The sequence below is a fragment of the Mixophyes fleayi genome, chromosome 12 (assembly GCF_038048845.1).
Source record: "Mixophyes fleayi isolate aMixFle1 chromosome 12, aMixFle1.hap1, whole genome shotgun sequence".
Classification (NCBI taxonomy): Eukaryota; Metazoa; Chordata; class Amphibia; order Anura; family Limnodynastidae; genus Mixophyes; species Mixophyes fleayi.
This window is the reverse complement of record NC_134413.1, coordinates 68,271,930-68,293,972: the sequence shown is the minus strand read 5'-3', so window position 1 is coordinate 68,293,972 and position 22,043 is coordinate 68,271,930. Positions and strand designations below refer to the sequence as shown.

General features: G+C 41.5%; 1 protein-coding gene across 1 annotated transcript; it reads right to left on the bottom strand.

Moving 5' to 3' along the window:
- Positions 1 to 5,157: 5,157 nt before the first annotated feature.
- On the bottom strand, positions 5,158 to 21,587 carry ENSA (endosulfine alpha). The gene is made up of 3 exons (XM_075192753.1): positions 21,383 to 21,587; positions 13,486 to 13,611; positions 5,158 to 8,001 (listed from the first exon to the last, which is right to left on the bottom strand). Exons 1-3 carry the CDS (start codon positions 21,437 to 21,439, stop codon positions 7,831 to 7,833), a joined length of 354 nt encoding a protein of 117 aa, XP_075048854.1. The 5' UTR covers positions 21,440 to 21,587; the 3' UTR covers positions 5,158 to 7,830.
- Between the last annotated feature and the right edge of the window lie 456 nt (positions 21,588 to 22,043).

The following is a 22,043-nucleotide window of genomic DNA, read 5'->3' as shown; positions in this document are numbered from 1 at the left end:
TCACAACATCTAATTAACATATTTAAATTAAGCAGGACAAAATCTGATGCCTAATTCTAACACTGGGAAACATTATCTGACCAAATTTCAAACGGAATCGTCCTGGGTTCAGTGCATCCCTGCTGTTATGTATGATGTATTATAGGTAACAATACCTACTATAAGAATATACTCTACCCAGTTTTACAGGAACTCTGTAAAGTCTTGGAAATATTATATTAATGTAGATAATGTATACAGGGGGCGAAAATTATCAAATGGGACAAAGTGAAACAATGAGAAGTGTTAAGGGGAGTGTTAAACAACGCCTATTCAGATGGCCAGACTTCTGGAAAATCCCATTTACACTTAAAACTTAATATGGTGCAGGGCTAAGGCAGAATCCCACCAATAGACAGGCTGGTGAGTGGGGCTCATCAGTGCAGGACAGGACTTTCTTTTCCACATCTAAGAGTTATGACAATCAAACTGAAAAATGAAAACAGCGAAGGAAGGTTATAAGCAAATCTGTAGAGAATGTGCGAAGAGTAACAGGAATAAGACAACTAATAACAGTGACAGACTTTCCGAAGAGTGACTTTAATAGGACAACTAATAATAAGCTGAAACTCATTTAAAATTCTAATTTGGAGTGGTCCAGTACCAGTAACGATGCCAGTTTACATTGTATATCATTCGGGACAGTTGTGTCAGCTGCACTGGGAATAGTGCCTTAAAATGGCATTACAACAAAAGGTATTACACGCGTAATCCAAAAACCTATGATATAGGTCAAGAGCACTTATTTTAAGCGATCTCCCGGGCAGCTAATCTGTCACTGGTTTACACGAGTCCCTTTAGAAAGGGTTTCTTATGTACTACGATAGATTTTATATAGCAGGAACGATCACACTGAGGGATGGACAACTTACATTTAATGCTTTCCACCTTATCAAGTTACAAAGGGGTAAATGTGTCATTCTATAGCGGAACTGAACGCACCAACAGAACGCTGCAAACTGCACGATGATGGAAATATACAGCACAATAGACTGTCAGATATAAAGAGGTACAAATAACAAAAACATGATGTAACATACATTACTGCCAATAGGGCAGATTACCTGCTTATCTAAATCAATGATTTTTGGGTGTGTAATAGACTCATTAAAACCCATAACTGGGAAAATTGGAATCTATGCCACTTATGTTGCCAATAAATTAAATTAACATATGACTCCAACCATGCAAATCCAACCAGACAGGCTCTGCACAGAAATCACTGTGGCGTTTGCAGACAAACCTGCCAGCGGCTTTCTGCAGGCTCACCGATCCAGGCCCTGCCATACCATCAGGTGACCTATGCATTTTGAGGTGGGTTATAAAAGGTCACCCACATTCCATAGCACCCATTTATTTCCCGTCTAAATATAAATCCCCTCTGGATGCATTCACCTGAGCTGCACCATACTCTACAGGGAACTCCATCCACGGGCTAGCAGCCATAGATCAATAGCAACAGTAACCCCTGAAGGATATGAAGAGTTACTGCAAGCCATTACAAAAAAAAAAAACATATTTTACAGATCATAACAAAACATACTACTACATTTTTGTCCATTACAATCAAACTTAGATTTCATTTTCCTAACATAACTGTAACAAACGGATGTTATTATGTAAACACATAAAGCTGGCGTACATCATCCGAATTGAAGAAATCTAATGCTGTCAGCTCTGCTCCGAAGAGCAGAGCTGGACAGCGCATGTGTGGAGGGATCACATGATCCCTCCCTGTCACTCAGCGCGCTCTCTCTGCAACTATCGTTGCAGAGACAGAGAGGGGATCTGTGTGCGCATGTCCAGTTCTTGGAACTGGACATGCGCAATTGAAGAGTGAAGAGAAGACCCGGAGACAGCGCTTCCGAAGAGGGGGGTAAGTATGATTTTTTTTTATCACTGAAACAGCAGTTTTTCGGAACTGCTGTTTCTGTGCTGGGTTGTACATAAATGTGAGTAGTTCAATCCTTATCATTGCGATAAGGATTGAAAACTACTTTTCACTTTATGTGAATATTGATAAATGTGCCCCATAATCCTGAAAACGACCCTCTCGCTTCCTAACAGTAGATGACGTGCAGAGGATTGTGGCATGTGGAGCGGATACATTTACTGACAGTAGACAGAGTGCCCGCTTACAATGTCCTTATTAGCTGCCCACACTGGCAACACTTATAAACTGCTTTCCTGCTGTAAAAGAGAACAATAGATCTCTAGCACTCAATACAATATCCGACTTGTAAAAACACATTTTGGCAGGAGAAACGTGTAACGTACATTAATGACACGATGAAATTACAAATGTAAGTCAATCCTAGAGAAGTGCTCTCAGCTCCTGGAAACGACTGTAAATCGGACCTGGGAGAGATCTGCAAGGCAAGCAGCAACTATTTTCCAATGAGACAACATTAGGCAGTGGTGTGCTCTCATACTGCCAACGTATAAAGATTGTTGCCAGGAACATTTTTGCTACAGGCCACTTGCAGTACATTGGGCCCTACAACTTCCAATATACCACCACTATTGAACACATTACAGTATTATATTGTGTAAGGTACGTGCAGACAAGAGTTTTTTTCCACTCCTCCGGGAGACGGGAAAATTAGACAATCGTGTTTTAGGAAAATATACGGAGTATTGAACTCAGCATGAAGATGTGCTTGCTGGGAGAAACATTTCCAGAGACCCATCTGCCAGATCTGAATGTCCTTGCAAATTAGAGAGCTGACGTCTGCAACATGTTATTGCAAAACAGTGGTCCGTATCTTAATGTGATCCGCTGCCATTAGTAAGAAGCTTACATGCTTTACTGAACTTTCTCTGCTCCTTCCCAGTCTCTATGGGGGAGATTTGAATCTGGCGCAAAACATCGTTTCGACGCTCAGATGTGCATAATTCCGCCATTATGGTAAGAAATCAGCGATCATTTTTCTGTGCATCCATTTGGGACAAGAGGGAAAATTAGCAATTTCATTCAAAACACGGAGGCAACGTGTCTCTACGAACTACTCATCGCTCTGAACTGAATCTCCTACTGTGCATCCAAGCAGCATTGTATATAGATAGCAGTATCTTAACTACTGAATGCAGACAAAGGTTTCAGCCAAGGAAGCACGGTGGCTTAGTGGTTAGCACTTCTGCCTCACAGCACTGGGGTCATGAGTTCGATTCCCGACCATGGCCTTATATCTGTGTAGAGCTTGTATGTTCTCTCCGTGTTTGCGTGGGTTTCTCCCACACGCCAAAAACATACTGGTAGGTTAATTGGCTGCTTCCAAAATGAACACTAGTCTGTGTGTGTTACGGAATTTAAACTGTAAGCTGCATTTGGGCAGGAACGGATGTGTGTGACAAATATTGGTGATGCTATATAAATGACGAGGGCTCAAAAGGCATTTAGAGCAGGATACAAGACAGGATCATTACTATAACCTTAGTTATAGTAATGAAAAAACTAAATGGACATATTTAATTGGGTCAGAATGCCTGGACAGGTTTACAAAGCAACACATCTGTATACAGTTCTATGTAACTCACCATAGCAGAGAATCTTTATCCTAGTACTTATAATGCTGCATGCTCTCCAGATTCAGTGGTCACCAGCTCCTGCTGAATGAATTGAATATTGGCCCTCTTCCCTAAATCACTGCCTGCAGTAAGTAGCCAACAGGTCCAATTTAAGAAGTTTAAAACTTACCATTAAATTGTACAAACACCACTAATAATTCACTGACCTCTGGGAAGATCACGCTTAGTCTCCTTCTATACAGACCCAATATAAATTCCCAATCTCAGAAACAAGTCAGACCAGTAGATCTCACAGGAAGTCTCCTATGTGATCTGCTTCGTTCGGGTCTGAGCAGTGTTTGACATGATTATTAAGGTGTTGTTGGTCCTTCGAAACATGCAAGTTACATCGATCACCAACATTAAAACCACTGCCAAGGGAAGTGAATAACATTGATGATCGTTACAATGGCACCTGTCAAGGGGTGGGATATATTACGCAGCAAGTGAACAGTCAGTTACTGGCATTGATGTGTCGAAAGCAGGTAAAACAGACAAGTATAGTATAAAACAGGAGGTCTTGTGGTGTGTTCCCGGTATGCAGTGGTTAGTACCTACCAAAAGTGGTCCAAGGAAGGACAATCTGTGAACCTCTGACTGGGTCACATGTATCCCAGGATCACTGATGCGCGAAGGCTACTCCGTCTGATCCAATCCCACAGAAGAGCTACTGGAGCCTGAATCCATCTAGTGCAAAATTCATGAAAGCCAGCACCTGATTGCTTACGGGTACATCACCTTTGTTACTTACCCCATTTTAGGTAATAAGCCTTAAAGAGTGTTAATTCTAAATTGTGGTGCTCAAAAATAACAAACCACATTTTAATGTGCAATAACCACCCTTGGTACATATCATTTTTATGGGATAAGTATTATAAATTCACATACTTGCGACAAAATTAAAATATACACATATTTCCAGGCCAGGTATGAGATGAAGTCAATACAATGCTTTCAATTAATCACCATAAGATACAATAACTACAGTTCAGCTGTACAGCAAATGTCAAGTATTTCTGGGAAACATAAATGTTGGTAATCCCAGGTCTTTTTTGTTTTTATGGTGAGGGCCAGACATAAATTCAGAGAACCCCTTAGAAGGTCACACCTAGGTGTTATCATAGACCAGGCTTGGCTAACCTGTGGCACTCCAGGTGTTGTGAAACTACAAGTCCCAGAATACCCATCCAGCAATAAGCTGCTATATATTGGCAAAGCATGCTGGGAATTGTAGTTTCACAACACCTGGTGTCACAGGTTAGCCAAGCCTGTCATAGACTGTTCAAAGTGAATAATGTGACATGAGTGTGTGGAGCTTGGTTCCAAAGTACACATGAACCACTGAAGACTTGAGGGATATACCAACCAGGCACATATCGGAGGGGGGCAGCGGCCGGATTCCCGACGAACAGCGGCCGATATAGTGGAGGGCACTCATAAGGTTTCCCCAAAACCTGCGTACAATGGAACTTAAGTTCAGGCCCCAAAGTATCCGATCTGGGTTAGGTCACCACGTTATACAGACTATGGGAATAAACATACGGTTACAGCTGGGTATTAAGTTATTATTTACTCAAAGGAAAAGTTTGGCACATATATGGATGGCCACAGATTCAGTGGCGGTTGGACTACGGCTGTGTCCATAGAATGAAAAATTGTTATACAAGCACAAAAGTCCCGTGAAGTTCCTCAATATTTCGGGGAGGGGGGGGTTGGTGATTTACTTGTATGCAGTAGTCATAAGATTGTGGATGTAATTACTGTACTAAATAATCTAGGCCACCTCCAGGGTCCTAGGCATCTTCAAACGCTCAGTATACATGCAAAGTGTCAGATTGTTGACGATTGTCTACCTCTTACATTGGATTACATGTACACTGCTCCAGGGTTACTGTGTACGAATTTAGGATTTGTGGCTGGAAAGCCATATAACAAATTTAAACAAAAAAAATAATAAAAACAAACAAACATTTTTGTGCAGATAACCTTTAATGAACTGGGACTTCCTATGCATACGTCCATGCACGATATTTAGACTGTATATAAGGTCCATTAAAGGCTATAGTCAAACCCCTATATTACACTTTCTTTCCAGCATCCTCAATGCATTTTCACCGGGCTCATCCCCTCATTTGACACCACAATCAAATGCAATCTTAACCCAAATACAATATTCTGTACAGGTCAAAACTATATAACATCTTGTTGTCTAGGGCAGCAAGTGTTCCATTGAGCGCACAAGTTCATATTTTAGTAATACAAATTACAAAAATCCTGTACATACGACATACAAGACTGTATATATTTGCTCAGATAAAAGGAGAAAAGAAAAAAAACCTGACTTAACACTTTTACTGTACAGATAAAGAGCTCTGCAGTCAGCCCACCCTATGTATACATTTTACATGCTGGAGAAAACGGTTCAACAAAATAATTCAGTGTGGACAACAAATTGCCTTGTGAAGGTTTGAATATGTGACCGCTGCAGTGCATTGTGGGGAATCGGCAGAGCAGCTAGCACTTTAAGATCAAGTGCTGCAACTAGATCTGCCTTCAAATCATGGGGTGATCCACGGTTTCTGCTCATTTGGGGGTACAGAAAGAACACCCTGCGCTACAACGAAGCATTGAGATATTCCAAACAGTTTTAGATGGAGATACCCTTTACTGTATACACTAACTGAGTAAGCATTCTGTATTATGGCCAGCAGACCATTAGAAGTCTCCAATTAATTATGCACAAACTGGCTTAGAATCAACAACATTTCAAACTAAAAGGTTTTAGAACATCAGGCTGTATAGTCTTCCACCGCCGTAATAACTTCACTACAAACTCTGACCCTTCTGGTAACCAGATAAATTTAGGAGGTCCAGAGAATGTAATTTATGGTAAATAATTATGCTAAAAAGGGTTCCTCTTTTCTCCCCCAAATGACATATGTAGGCATAATAACCCTACAGCCTTGCTTCTGTTGTGATACACATCCGTACGCTCTTATAGTAAAGGATCGGATGCACTGACCAATGACAGACGACCACTTGTCCAATCTGGAGCCAATCGTCATTTCAATCAGTGCCTCAGATCAAACAGTTTCCTGCACAGCTCTTTTATGCAGAGTACATTTAAATTCAGCTGCGTCACCCAGACCGCCTAAGGTCTAAGGGAAAGAACCCGCACTGATGTCCTGAATCAGAGGGAAGGAAGACTGTGAATTACCTCCAACAAAACTGTGAAACCCATTAAGAAGTCCTTTCAGCAGTAGGAATATTATTCTGATAATTTGCTAAGACAACAACAAGGATAACAACCACAATACTATACAGTACTGCCTCCATCATGCTACCCCATTTGCTTAAAAAAAATTTTTTTTTTAAAGCTATTTGCCCCCCACAAATGCCATTAAGAGATAAGAGGGAGGAAGGAAGTTTGATTCCCTAAGATTTGTGGTTTCACTAGCTCCTATTAAACGGATAGGCCAATTCTTATTACTATTGAAAACGGCTGCCTTCACTGTACACAGGTAACAGGACCGCTTTATTCTGTACAACATATCGGAACAGGTTATAACACTTACAAGGAGAATGGTGTTCAGCAAAGCATAGGGACCACCTCCGTTTTATCCTCTGTAAATCAATGTGGCCATATAAACCAAGCCACAGATACAGGCATAGTACAAGGTAGTATTTGCACAAGAGACAGAGAACGTCCAAGTACAGGATATCACCACGTCTGTCAGACTCCCTAACAACTCACAGACATGGCGAAGGTTTCCTACTCTCCATTATATTACACAATCGCAAGATCTCATGTAGCGCCGAGTCCCCTTATCCATGCAAAGCGTTGCGTTACTGGACTGGCACGTGACCCGCTTAGTTCACTCGCAAGGCCGATGCCCCTGTCCTAGGAATCTCTATTTCCAACGCGACTAGTCTCCAGCATGCCTGTACACACAAAGGAATGCAAAACCCATAGATATATATTATCTTACATTATATAACAGGTTATTGTCTGCACCAAGAACTCATCACCCACTGCAAATCTGTAGCCATGCCACATCCTGCTGGCTTGGAGAGCGATTAGGAGCTTAGCTCAGTCAAGGTAGGAACGGCCGGTGTGACAATGAGGCACCAGCCCCGGACAAGGTGACGTGTTGATGTAAGAGTCCAGCCATCCCAGCTCTATGGTACAGTGAGCCGTGGACACGTCCAGTCTGGCAAGGCAGACTAGCCCGCTAACTTGCTGGTGACGAGGGAAGACTTCCTCTGCGGAAGGTCCTGCGGCGTGGGGATGTGGTCGCCCGTCACAAGGTTTTTGTCAGGCCCGGCGCACGGCAGCTGCTTGTTCTTCATCTTGGCCTTGGCCATGTTGTAGTCTCCCGAATCAAAGTACTTTTGCTGCAACGACAAAGATTTATGACAGACGATGACCTTCTTGAACAAGCCATTAAACACACACTTACAAGCCATCCCATGCTACCTATCGCAAGGACACACTGCACTGATCAGCTGGGTGGCTCAGAGTTCTGAACAAGACTCTCCATTCTACTGCACAGAATGGTATCACGTGTACTGTCCCGCCTGCATGGTTTGCCACTCTAGTCTCCCTGCACGGACTATACGATCAGGGGGGCCAGGAACGGGAATTACAGCAACATCTTATCACTTGCCTCAATTGAAAGGTTACAGCTGCGACAAGGATAACAGAAGTCAGACTGATGTATCAAGTGATGCCAAGTAGGAACGGTACAACTGGAACGTCTTAGTGAAATCTTATGACATGTCCTTAGGGAAAAGGTGAGTGTAGAGGAGAGCTCTATTTGGTGCCACCGACTATGTTAGCTATGTGTATTGCTGGATTTGTTGTATGCTAATGTTATTGTCTGTATTATTACTGTAAGTATTGGTTTTGCATGGATGCCCTTGCTGTACGGCACAGCGGAAGCCCGTAGTGCCTTATAAATAAATGATAATGATAAGAAAGCCTGCAAAATGAATCTACTAGTAACTATGAGTAATGGATGCTTTTTACAATAAATGTATCAGTGTCATTAATAGGGAAGAACTATTAGTTGTCCCTTAAGATCTCCCGTGACAGAGCGTGTGCAGCACGTCTATTTTGTATCCTTAAAAGCGTGAAAACTAGACTATTACATTTATATTGATAAATGATTGGAACTGAACTAATTGTAAGTAAATATGTGCAGAACCTCACCTAAGCCTACTCTTACTGTTGCCACTATTTCCACATAAAAAAAAGATAAATTTTATCTTGCCATCAAGTAAACACTGTTTTACAGATTAAACACAAGTATAAAAAAACCTCAGCAATTGCATTGCAAAAATATATATTAAAAAAAAAAAAAAAAAAAAAAAAACACACAAAAAAAACAGTCGACTCATTAGAATGAAAACCCCATAGATTGTAGACCTTAGCAATGGCTATGAAAAACAAAGTAGTAAAGTGCTTTGTCTTCATACCACAAAGCTGGCATTATAGTCAGGGTGGCGGATATATGTATGTATTATATATCTATCTATCTATCTTGCAGGCCTTCTGGGATTTGTAGTTTCACAACTGGAGAGCCAGGCCTGATCTAAACTAACTCAGCTTCCTGCCTGCCTCCACTCTCCTCCTTATATAATGACACTGCCCCTGTCGGATGCAGTCCTGTCCCGACCAATAGAATCTCACAGTGGAGGACAGGTCGCCGCCTCCAACCTCCTGCTGCTGTGACCATTCTGATGATCCGATTGGCTACAGGATGCTCTATCCCAACTCAACTGAAAACTGGGAACAAACGTATAGGAGACCAAGAGTAAAAAAAAAAAAAAAAAAAAAATGCTCAGACTTTAGTCAAACACACACACAAAAATAGTCACAATGTAAAGCAATGACCTGTACATAAACCTATTTTGTGTAAATAAAGTCAGAGTAAGGTAAAATAAGTCACCATGGCATATTATCCACATAAACAAGCTTAGTCATAAAGTGCCGTATAGGTAACAGGAAGTATTCTGCAGTTTCAATCAGAGGCGTAGAGGTGTATATGTATTAAACAGTGTGCTATCACAAAGCCGTCCGTTTTACTTCTAATTAATGTTCAACTAAAGTGTTATCAGAACAGCATAGGCAAGATACTGCAACGCGCCCTTGAGAAAGTCATAACCATTTTAAAAAACATTTGTAAATGACTAAACAACCCACTAACTGAAACTAACCTCAGCAATTACTATTAACACTAAGTTTCAATAGAAATGTCAGAAGTTTTCATTATACGTCTTAGGATTCCCAGGATGGGAGGGGAGTTACCCAGACCGAGCTTGTTTTGCCATGGGACTTTGATTTGAAAGAATAGAAACCTTCCAAGATATTAGACTGCTCATAAACCTGGATTAACGGGAAGAGGTCCCATAACAGTTTAGGTGTTGTTCTTCAGAGGCTGTTCAAAGCACTGTGCCCCATGATGTCCTAGTTTAACCCCTTGCTACACGGCCACGGTATTTCTCCAGGAGGCCACGGTATTTCTCCTGGGTCTGATGCGATTGTTGGGACCCGGGCTGTCACTAATGAGGCAGGAACCAAGCGATTCAGCCTTTGGCTCTTCGAATGCCAGAACACTATGTTCAAATTGAATGCAGTGACCTGAATGCCAAGGTGTAAAACACATCCAGCAATGAAGACGTGACATCACAATGAGGAATTCATTTTGTCGCGCAACATCCCCCCCATACCAGTGTAGCAGGGGGTCTACACTGTTATGGGAGGGGAATCTCCCCAAATAGATAGCACCCTAGAGGGGCCAGCAGATGAGCAGAGATGGTAGCAAGTGTATTCATAACACATCACATTGGGTTTTTTAAATAAGGTATATTGAGATTTATTTTTAACCAGAAAACTGGTGAAAAGAAACCCTGACTATATTCTTATGATGTTATTCGGCTCAACACTTTCTAGATTAGTTAATCTATAGCTTTCTCCAGCACTTCCGTCCAAGGAAAATCCTGACCTCGTTTTTAAACCCACCTCCCCAAAATAATTGTGATATGGAAATATTGGGATTACGGCGAAAACCACCTTATTTTCAGAAAGGATCCCTCTATACTCGTCACTGGAGTTTTAATTGTGATTTTTCTTATTCTTGAATTCCAATATGTTTTCTAATTCAAGACTGACCAGAAAATCTCTCCTTAAAGGCGTTGCCATACAATGTCAGTTTAGATGAGGAGTCTCCTGTCCATGTCTTGATCTATAGAGCCCATATAGCAACACAGATGAGGTTAATGTCACCATATATAATGATTATTATTATTATTATCATTTATTTGTTAGGCTCCACAAGGTTTCCGCAGCGCCACACATAGTACAAACAGTAGACTATACAGGGTATAACAGTACAGAACAATAAACAAAAGTACCAATACTTCAGAAACTCCAGGCAGGCAGATGCAATAGACACGGAGCAGAAGAACGGGTAAGGAGACAGGAGGGAAGAGGGCCCTGCTCAAGCGAGCTTACATCCTAAGGGAGGATTAAACAAACCAGGCACAAGAGGAGCCAGTTGAGGGAATGGGAGAGAGGGGAGAATGAGTGGAGGAGATGGGGGTTAAGTGGATGTATGGTAGGCTTTGAGAAAGAAGTGAGTTTTCAGTGCACGTTTGAAGGAGCACAGAGTAGGAGAGAGGCGGATGGAGCGAGGGAGGTCATTCCAGTGAAGTGGGGCTGCACGGGAAAAGTCCTGGATTCTGGAATGGGAAGAGGTGATCACAGTGGAGGAGAGGTGGCGATCATTGGCCGAGCGCAGGGAGCGGGTGGAAGTGTGAATGGAGAGGAGGTTAGAGATATAAGGGGCAGTAGAGTGGGAGAGAGCCTTGTAAGTGATTCTGCTAATGTATCACTTAGGTCATTTACAGTCAATACCAGAAGGAATTCTAAATTCTGCTCTCTTGGTCTAGTGGAGCCCCATTGTTTTCTCCAGACATTCAGAGCTTGGTGCTATAACAAAGTTTGAACAACATGGCTGCTGACTCCCAAATAGTCATTAAAAGTACATCTAGCTTTTTACCCCTGAGATTTTGTTTTAGGGTCACGGTGTCCTTGAACGAAGGGGAGGATTTATTTGATAACTTTGCAAGAGGGTGCATCCACCTTAGGGCACTTGTTCCAATATTTGGGAGTCAAAGAAAACAGTATTACACCGCTGCCTTGTTCTAGTCTTAGGCTAGAACAATCTTTCTATACAATACTGTTCTCTTTAGATTGTTCTTAACTTTTATAGATGAGACAGACTCTGCTTTCTTTCCTCAAGGTCACTAAACATCTGATCCTCTATGGACGTAATCTCCTTAACCTACTCATTTTGTAGATCTAATGGCTTTTATCAACTCTTCTTTTTTGCAGTGCAAACAGAAGAGTTTTCCGCCCTTTTTATCTAATGAAGACTCTTCCCTCCTGGTCATCCTCATCTGTAATCTCACTTTGAGTCAGAATCTAAAGATACAATAGCAATAGCCTTAGATGGAGGTTTCTCCCCCTTGCAAACATTTTAATTGCTTGAAAGATGAATCTCATACTTCCTACATATCACACTTTTGGGAACAATGTTTCATTGCGGAATTTCTGGTCTCCTGTTCTTTTTCCACTTAGAAGGGCATCATACAAGGTCCACTAGTAAAAAGAAAACAGTGGAATTAGTTATAAATCCTGGTCTTTATTACTAAAGACTAGATATCTCAGACATGCCAGTGTCGGCCATCCTGCCTCCGGAGGCAGAACTGCCTAGACCTGACCCGTGTCTGCATCCAGCTTCTTCTCTCGATCACACATTAACAGGGGAGTAGGCAAAGTGAGTCCGATCTCACAAGTAGGCTCTATATATCGGAAGTTTCTCACCTCTGTGGGACCTCCCCAACGATCCCCAATGAGATGTCAAAATCCTCTAGAGTCCATGGGGAGATTGCCTTTGGGGAATGGGGCAAAGTCCTGTCGCCATCCTTCTTCCTCTGGGACCTGCACGGCCCAGAACTTGCAGAGCTGGCGTAAGGACTCCCGGCCACCCTTTTGGTAATTAGTTGTTGTCATCAGCATCAAGAGACTTCCAAACTGTCTGCACCCTTCCCAGTAAGACCGGAAACACCATGAGGAGGAGTGGTGGGAGACAGGCTTCTAATATGATCAGTGTTCCTATCCGTAGCTGGGAGGAGACCGTCTCCTCCAGGGTGCTGTGTGGAGCATTAACCAGAAGTATTTATTCCTCGTTTTTCACCCAATGGCCCATCAAGTAAACTATATATTTTAGTTGGGTACCAAAAGAAAGCATTGTGTGTACTAGAAAAACATATCTAAAAATGTTCTTGTTTAGACTAAAGAGTAAAAAAAAAAAAAAAAGGATAATTGATCCAATCTGTAAAATCTTAGATATATAGGGGGTTAAAAGTAATTAACAGAAAAATAAAAATAAATGAGCCCCAGCCAGCGTTGTGAGTATGCAGGTATACAAACTCCATTTGCAACAAGTAAAAAAAGGATTTTACTTGTGGCAGATTAGGGCAAAAGATTGAGCCAATTGTCATTATGGTCTTTGACGTTCTGGAGGGTTTAATGAATCCTGCTCCGCACTTATTTCACTGGCCGTGGCTAATTGGACAAGCTGTAGGCATGAATACTGAGTCCGTTCACAAAATGTCCAATATACAGTACAAAATGTAAATCTAGTCATTCCATCGCTGATGATCACACAAATGTTCTTTGACATCCCTGGAAAGCCACCTGGTACAAGTAGCCAAAGCGGAGCTTGTGCCAGCTACAAAGAGTGACACACCAATGTCAGAAAACCAAGAACAGCCAATATAAGTGCGATGTAACGCAGCCGGCACACTTACCCCTTTCTGAAGCCTCTTCATGAGGAAATCAGATCCTCCCGGCTTTTGCCCTAAATTGGGGTATTTGGCCTTCAGTTTTTGCTCTTCTGCTTTCTCGGGGGTTACCGCTTCCTTCTCTTGGGAGTCCTGTAACAACAACACCAATAATGTAAACAGTATAATACTGAGAACCTTATAAGTGGGACATAAACTACATTTCCAGGATTCCTACTCAGTCAACACTCTGCACAATATAAAATACAATGTTACTTGTAACAGGCAGTGATTAATAATAATGCAGCTTACCAGCCTACACAAGTCTATTATTGTACATCAGCCATTTGTATCCCATATCCAGGAATGCACATCAGCTGCCCGTTAAACGTGCCGTGCCAGGAACTATATGCTGACCTGTATTATCTAACTGGATAATGCACATCATTCACATTATTATTCACTAGATCTCTATAGGGCAACATAGATCACAGCAGACGGGTTGTATTGGACAGAGCTTTCCTAAAAGGAGCCAACTAATGAGCCATACAATTACTGTGTGAATTTTGGAAAGGACATACATGACCCCTTCCAGTATGGAGCAGAGCTATGTACACCCACATAGGGCGACTCACTGGTTTTGCGGTGCTTACATTACAACCCCGGATCTCAGAAATGAAAACGCAGGAAGCGTGCAGGCTTATACATCGCTTGTAAGTGTACTATTTCACCCTCGCCATCCATCAGCTGGCTACGATATGGAAGGAAGAGATTTCCTTTAAAGGGTCATACAAGTTGATCCTGTAGGATGTGAGCTATTGCAACAGTCACAAGCACATGTAAAATTGCCATTAGCCTATCTGTCAGGCAAGTGCACAGATAAAATTGGTCATGCAGCCTTAAGAAATTAGCATGGTTGTATCATTATGTAAAATATGCAGAAGCCATCCACCACTATCAATGTAACTGTCTACTAGATTAATGCCAACACTAACCAGTCAGAACAATATATTTCATATAAATAAATTTTAGAAAAATAAAAACAAACAGGAGGTTACCAGAGTCCAACAACCACGTAATAATTCTTGTGGGAGACCCAAAGCTACTGAAAGCTAAGCCAAAATCGTGGGTTTGCTTAGCATAGGAATCGACGATCCCAATGCTTTAAATCAAGCGCTACAAAGGCTGGTTTTATGCTACAGATGGCTATATTTTCCCCGATACTGTGAAAGCTGAATTTGGATTCTATCTTCTGCTTAGCACATCATTGTGTTTTTATATCTTATCTGACCTTACCACAGGCTGCAGGAGTCAGCAAGCTGATCACATCACTATTGCTCTGCAAATTTTACATAGCCTCAGAGTCAAAGCCGCCCAAATAATGTAGTCCCAGCTACGACACGGAGACTCGCCCCTGCAGCAGTTTAAAGGGGAAATATAACTTATGCAGTATTTTATTTCCAGCACAAAGAAGCTCATTTGTATTTTAGCTCATTTCCATTAGCGGGGGGGCAGCCTGCTTTCAGTTTAACTAAAATGTTAATGACAATACAAATGAACAGTGCCCCTAGTGGTCAAATTACATTGAACAATGGATATCCCAGCTATTAGATAGCCCTTCTGTACTTAGACATTTCTATTAAAAACATAAAAAAGTTGTCAGTATATTTTCCCTTTAAGCCAGAAGCAGACATCTAGAATACAAGCAATAGATTGTAAGCCTGTGAGCAGGACCTTCCTACCTCTCTGTATCACCCAGTATTGTTTAATTACTGTGTTTCTTCCCAATTGTAAAACGCTACAGAATTTGTTGGCGTTATACAAATAAATAATGATAGAAGCACCATGGGGGGTATAAAACACAGTAGTGGTGTAAGTGTGTGGGACCTCCATTAGCATTATCCTTGGAGCATGTTGCCATGAGCAATCAGTTTTTCACAATTCCTAATTATTATTATTATTACCATTTATTTATATAATATATCACTAATTCTGCAGCGCTGCACAGAGAACTCACTCACATCAGTCCCTGCCCCATTGGGGCTTACAGTCTAAATTCCCTAGCACAGACAGAGACAGAGACAGAGACAGAGACAGAGACAGAGACAGAGACAGAGACAGAGACAGAGACAGAGACAGAGACAGAGACAGAGACAGAGACAGAGACAGAGACAGAGACAGAGACAGAGACGGGTCAATTTGATAGCAGTCAATATACCTACCAGTATGTTTTTGGAGTGTGGGAAGAAACTGGAGCACCCGGAGGAAAACCATGCAAACACGGGGAGAACATACAAACTCCTCACAGATAAGGCCATGTTGGGAATTGAACTCATGACCCCAGTGCTGTAAGGCAGAAGTGCTAACCACTTAGCCACCGTGCTGCCCCATACACCAAATTCTGTTTATGATTGGACTATTCTGGATTTTCTATTTTGCTTTGGGAAAGTAAAAAAAATGTTCTCAGAAGTACTTTGCTCTCAAACAAGATGGTAGGCAGAAAATTAGCAATACATAAATGTAAGTAGCTCAATTAATTTAGATGTTATCTAGGAAAGAAACAAAAAAAATCTCCAGCACGCAGCGGTTACACACATTTGCAAATCTAGCATAAGCCACCTGCCACTTCATAGCTTTTTGGTTAATAGGGTGGTCCTAAGACTCTAAACCATGGTTGTCCAACCCGCGGCCCGCATGCGGTCCAGCATGCCTGTAAATGTGGCCCAGCAGGAGTTTTGGTTGTGGCAAGGGGGCAGCGCTGAAAAAAAAAATACTGCAAAAAAAAAAAAAAAAAAAGCAAATACTTACCTTGCGGTCATGTCGTCATCACACCTGACATCCATTGCGTAGCGCAGCACAGAGGAGTCACCCGCACGAACTATCAGCAGCAGTGAAAGATTATCCAGTATCTTATTGTTGTTACTCTGAATTTGGACTTTCTGCACCATGCAATTATGAACTAGCTGTGTTCTCTGTATGTATCTAATATAAATATTAAGAGATAATTGTGTTTTTAATATTTTAAACCATTTTAAATGTGCAGTGCTGAGTAGGGTGAAAATATCACCCACTGTTACCCTCATCGGAGGCTGCTCCATGAGCCATTTTTCCTGCCACCCTATCTTTAAATCTCTGTAGATTTCTATTAGTCCTCCTGATGCTACCTATATCGGTGACCATTTCAAACTGGTCAATAAAAAAGATGATTCATGGGTGCAGAAAGAAAGGAAATTAATTTAATTCCCCGAACCCCACTAAGGGGCAGATGCAGGTAAGTTAAATTGTAGCTGGTAATGGGACTACTGCTTTAATCATGATTCTGCAACAGGTTTCCTAACTCTTACTAACTTTATTTCCAAGTAAGTTTAATATGTTAACTACGTTTTCTATGGTTTTTTTGATGATCAGCTATCGTTAGTGTTTGTGTATTTTATGTGCGGCCCAAACCAACTCGTCGTCTTCCAATGTGGCCCAGGGAAGCTAAAAGGTTGGACACCCCTGCTCTAAACAGTGCAAGTCCATATACTGGTTCATGTAAACAGTCCATAACACTGCGTATATTGACAGCTTAAAATTGCACTTAAGTACCCAAATATTTAAGTTCTCATTTTAAAGTGGTGAGATTTGATGAGCAATCAGAAGTCAAGGTTGCAGCTTCTGATTGGTCCTCTCCCTCACACCCCCCCTTCCACAGCATCACACAGCCATGGAGCCCCAGGAAAGCAGCACAGAGAACACCCGAAACATCAAGGAAGGTTAAGGACCTGGGGCCTGATTCATCAAGGATCTTAAATGAAGAGGTATCTTATTTCAGTCTCCTGGACAAAACCATGTTACAATGCAAGGGGTGCAAATTAGTATTCTGTTTTGCACATAAGTTAAATACTGACTGTTTTTTCATGTATCACACAAATACTTGATAGCTTATATGTACACTGAAATGTAAAGTTGATATTTGTGTGCTACATGAAAAAAAAGTCAGTATTTAACTTATGTGCAAAACAGAATATTAATTTGCACCCCTTGCATTGTAATATGGTTTTGTCCAGGAGACTGAAATAAGAAGTTTCTTTAGTTAAGATCCTCAATGAATCAGGCCTCTGATCATTAATAAGCGGTAAAGAAAACCTGTGAGATCCACTTGAGGCCCCTTTGCCTCCTTATACTACAGGACGAGATCTTCTAAAGGCTGCAGCTCAGAGGCGGAGAAATATAAATATATATATATATATATATATATATATATATATATATATATATATATATATATATATATATATATATATATATATATATATATATATATATATATAAAAGAATTTGCATAAGAATTCTATAATCTATAATTCCCCTAACGCAATCATTTTCAGCTTTCCATAAAAATGGCAAAAAATAAATAAATCTGATCGTGCAGTGAAACAAGGGTTACGAGTTAAATGTCCTTCCTTCAGGCTCTGCAAGTGACAGCTGCCATCTTGGCGGGTGGGTGCTCAACACTCAAAAAGAGGTAGCCTTGCACACAGGGGCATTGAAAGACATTGCCTGTTCAAAGCATAGACAGTACCCTGTACTCTGACCTCGCTTTTAAATAGTGTTCAAAAAGCATCCCTGCAGCATTGTGATCGCTCCCATAGAACTCTATTATATTGTAGAAAGTGTTAAAAGCAAACACTTGTCAGAATGTGTACAACGGTATTTACTTACCTTATTTTGTCAGCACATTCCCTAGGATTTGCTAACGCCCATTAAATACACTTAGTTTCTGAATTTACAAAATTACCAGCTGAAATAATCGAGACTATATCGTTCTACCTTTCAAGGTATCCTGAAACCGTCACGTTTGGTCCCGACTGCCGTAAGTGGCGCAGACCCTCCAACAGGACCCCTTCTAACTAGAGATGATCGGGCTCGGTTTTCTGAAAACCGAGCCCACCCAAACTTAGGGGATCCAAGTAGTCTCGCACGTCCTCGGATCTGAATAGAGGCAAAACATCATTGTTGCGTTGTCGAATCTCGCGGGTTTTGGATTCCATAAGTACCTCCCTCCCCAGGAGATCCAGCGCCATTGGTCACACACAAACAGGGGTAGCAGTGTTCTTGTCACTCTCCATTCTCCAGTGACATTGCTCAGTGCCATTGCTCACACAGAAACAGGGGTAGCAGTGTTCTTGTCACTCTCCATTCTCCAGTGACATTGCTCAGTGCCATTGCTCACACAGAAACAGGGGTAGCAGTGTTCTTGTCCATCTCCAGTCTCCAGTGACATTGCTCAGTGCCATTGCTCACACAGAAACAGGGGTAGCAGTGTTCTTGTCCATCTCCAGTCTCCAGTGACATTGCTCAGTGCCATTGCTCACACAGAAACAGTGGTAGCAGTGTTCTTGTCACTTTCCAGTCTCCAGTGACATTGCTCATACAGAAAAAGGAGGGGTAGCAGTGTTCTTGTTACTTGACAAAAATTTACTGGAAATTAATGTTATTGAGGTTGATAATAATGTAGGGATAAACAGCCAAATTACGTGATTTTATAAAAAAAGAAATATAAAAAAAAAAAAAAAAAAAAAGAGATTTGGGGGGGGGGGGGGGGGGATCGTGATCCAAAACACACAAAGTTACTCCAGATAAAAAGCCGAAACCCGGGGGTCAGTGAACATCTCTGCTTCTAACCAATCCAAAATGCTCTGCCCCCAAGCTTCCCACTCCCATTTACTATTGCAGGTGCGGAATTATGTTATCAGCTGTAAGTTCCAGGTAATGGGGTAAGTTTAGAGGGTCTGATAGCATAACCACTAGTTTTAGACCAAAAAACACGGACACTTGTCAATTACAGGGTCTCCGCACTTGACATGAAGAATGAGCTGTGCAGGATCCTGCCTTGGGCCCCCCTACCTTATCTCCCCGCTCACTCATGTAGCAGATAACCGTATGCCCTGGAAAAAGATGGGTGGGCAGACTCTATGACCGGGCACCTCTCATATAATTATTAAGTACCTGGCATTGTACATAGAAAGGGAGGAAAGAAAAAAAAAAAAAGTGAATGTTAAATTATAAAATGTCACAGTAGATAGTTTTCACCTCAACTTATGAAGCCATTAGCTGGATTATTTTTAGAAATGCAGCATGTTTGAACGTACCTTCATAAACTCTGCTTTTAACCATATGGAAGGAAAATGAAACTGTTGGATAATCCACCTATTCTAGAGTGAGTGTGTGTGTGTGTGTGTGTTATATATATATATATATATATGTACACACAAGTTAACCCGTGCATGATACTCATGCATTCTAGTCAAATCAAGCTACTTAAGGTGTTAAAAACTCCCCACTGTCACCCCCGGCAACCACTCCCAACTGTCACTTCTCCTTCAAGAAATATATAGGTCAGTGTATAACTCTGCCCAGCAGGTGGCGCTGCAGCTTGGTTTTTTTTCCACACACGCCACTAGGCATTTATATAGTAGATATACAGAGAGAGAGACAGATAGAGAGAGACAGAGACAGATAGAGAGACAGACGCAGAATATATACTACATGAAGAATGGGTGAGGATCTATAATATAAATGCTTAGTGGCGTGTGTTAGTCTGTCTGTGTGGAAAAAATAAAACCAAGCTGCAGCGCCACCTGCTGGGCAGAGTTATACACTGACCTACTAAATTCTTAGTGTGTGTGGGGAAAAAAAATCAGAAAGGGCTGAAATTTGGTATACTAAGATGCTTTTAATTTGTTAATTTCATTTGTTAATTGTTAAAAGTGTTTATAAAGATTTAAAAAAATATATATATATATATATATTTCTTGAAGGAGAAGTGACAGTGGGGAGTGGTTGGTGGTTGAGGCCTGGGCTATGGCCCAAGTGCATGACAAGAACCTTTTTAACACCTTAAGTAGCTTGATTTGACTAGAATGCATGAGTATCATGCACGGGTTAACTTGTATATATATATATCTAATATATAAATGCTTAGTGGCGTCTGTGTGTGAAAAAAAAAAAAACAAGTTGCAGCCCCACCTGCTGAGCAGAGTTATACACTGACCTACTAAATTCTTAGTGTGTGTGGGGAAAAAAAATCAAAAAGGGCTGAAATTTGGTAGGGCTCAAACTCATTTTCGTGAGGTAATTTTACCTCATGAACACACATGTGTAGAGGCGTGCGTTAGTGTGTGTGTGTGGAAAAAACTATTTTCTCAGAAAGGGCTCATCCAATTGACCTGAAATTTGGTATACTGACATTATTTGACAAAAAAATTAGAATAGTCAAGTCAGTTAACTTCCATCATCCCCCCTTCCCCCCGTGGGAGGGGTAGTAAAGGCTAAATTTACGAGTTGAGGGGTCAAACTCATTTTCGTGAGGTAATTTTACCTCATGAACACACATTAAAAAGGCCGCTTGCATCGGGAAGTAACACTCTTCCCCTGAGGAGGCCTGGGCTAGGTCCAAATGCATGACAAGAATCTTTTTAAGACCTTAAGTAGCTTGATTTGACTAGAATGCATGAGTATCATGCACGGGTTAACATATATATATATATATATATATATATATATATACATACATATACACACACACCACACCCTCTTGTATATCAATATAGTGCCCAAGTACACATATGCCATATATACATTACATGGAGGATGGAGATATATATATATGAGTGATAAGTATTCCCCATAAGGGGAGCCCCAGCCCCACAGTGACCTCTCCCACATATGTCATATATACATTACATGGAGGAGATATATATATATATATATATATATATATATATATATATAATGACTGATAGGTATTCCCAGCCCCACAGTGACCTCTCCCACATATGTCAGGGCACATGGACCTCCATATTGGTACAAGTCCTTCAGCCAATGTACTACTAAGGTCCCTGACACCACAGATCTCCCCCATGACAGACAGCTCCATCACCTGCTTCTCCTCGCCGGTCTCCTCCAGCTGCACGTCCCCTTCGTAGTTCTCGGACATGATGCCGGCTCGGGGTAAGGGGGGGGAGGGGGGAAAGATGAGCAACGAAGAATAACGGCGACTTCTCCCCCCCGGTGCGCCTCCGTCAGTCACTCTCACCGCTCCAAAATGGCGACTACCGCGCCTGACGTCACCGGCCAGGAGCGAGGGTCTCTCCCCCCCCCACTTTCCACCACCGCTGAGGGAAAACCAGAAACAGCCAATTAGCGGAGGCAATGACGTCATGGTCGCCCAATAGCGGCGGGAGACGGAAGCGGCCTCGGCCAATGAAAGCGGGAGACGGCAGGTGGAGGCGGGAAGGGGGAGCAGAGCAGCCAATGAGAAACAGGTCGTGACTGGATTCTGTTGCCATGGGAGAGATGCCTCAGTGTGCAGAGATCTGTCTGTGATCTAGAAGTACTATGACTACTACTGTAACCTCAGCTCTCCCATGTATCTATCATCAGAGCTGCCTGTAGTCAGGGGTATTGTGCTCCAATAAGTTGTCAGTAATTATATATAAAAACTATATATATAGATATTTTTATTTATATCTATATATATATATACATAAATTTATATATGTATATTGTTATATATTTATATTTATATATATATATATATA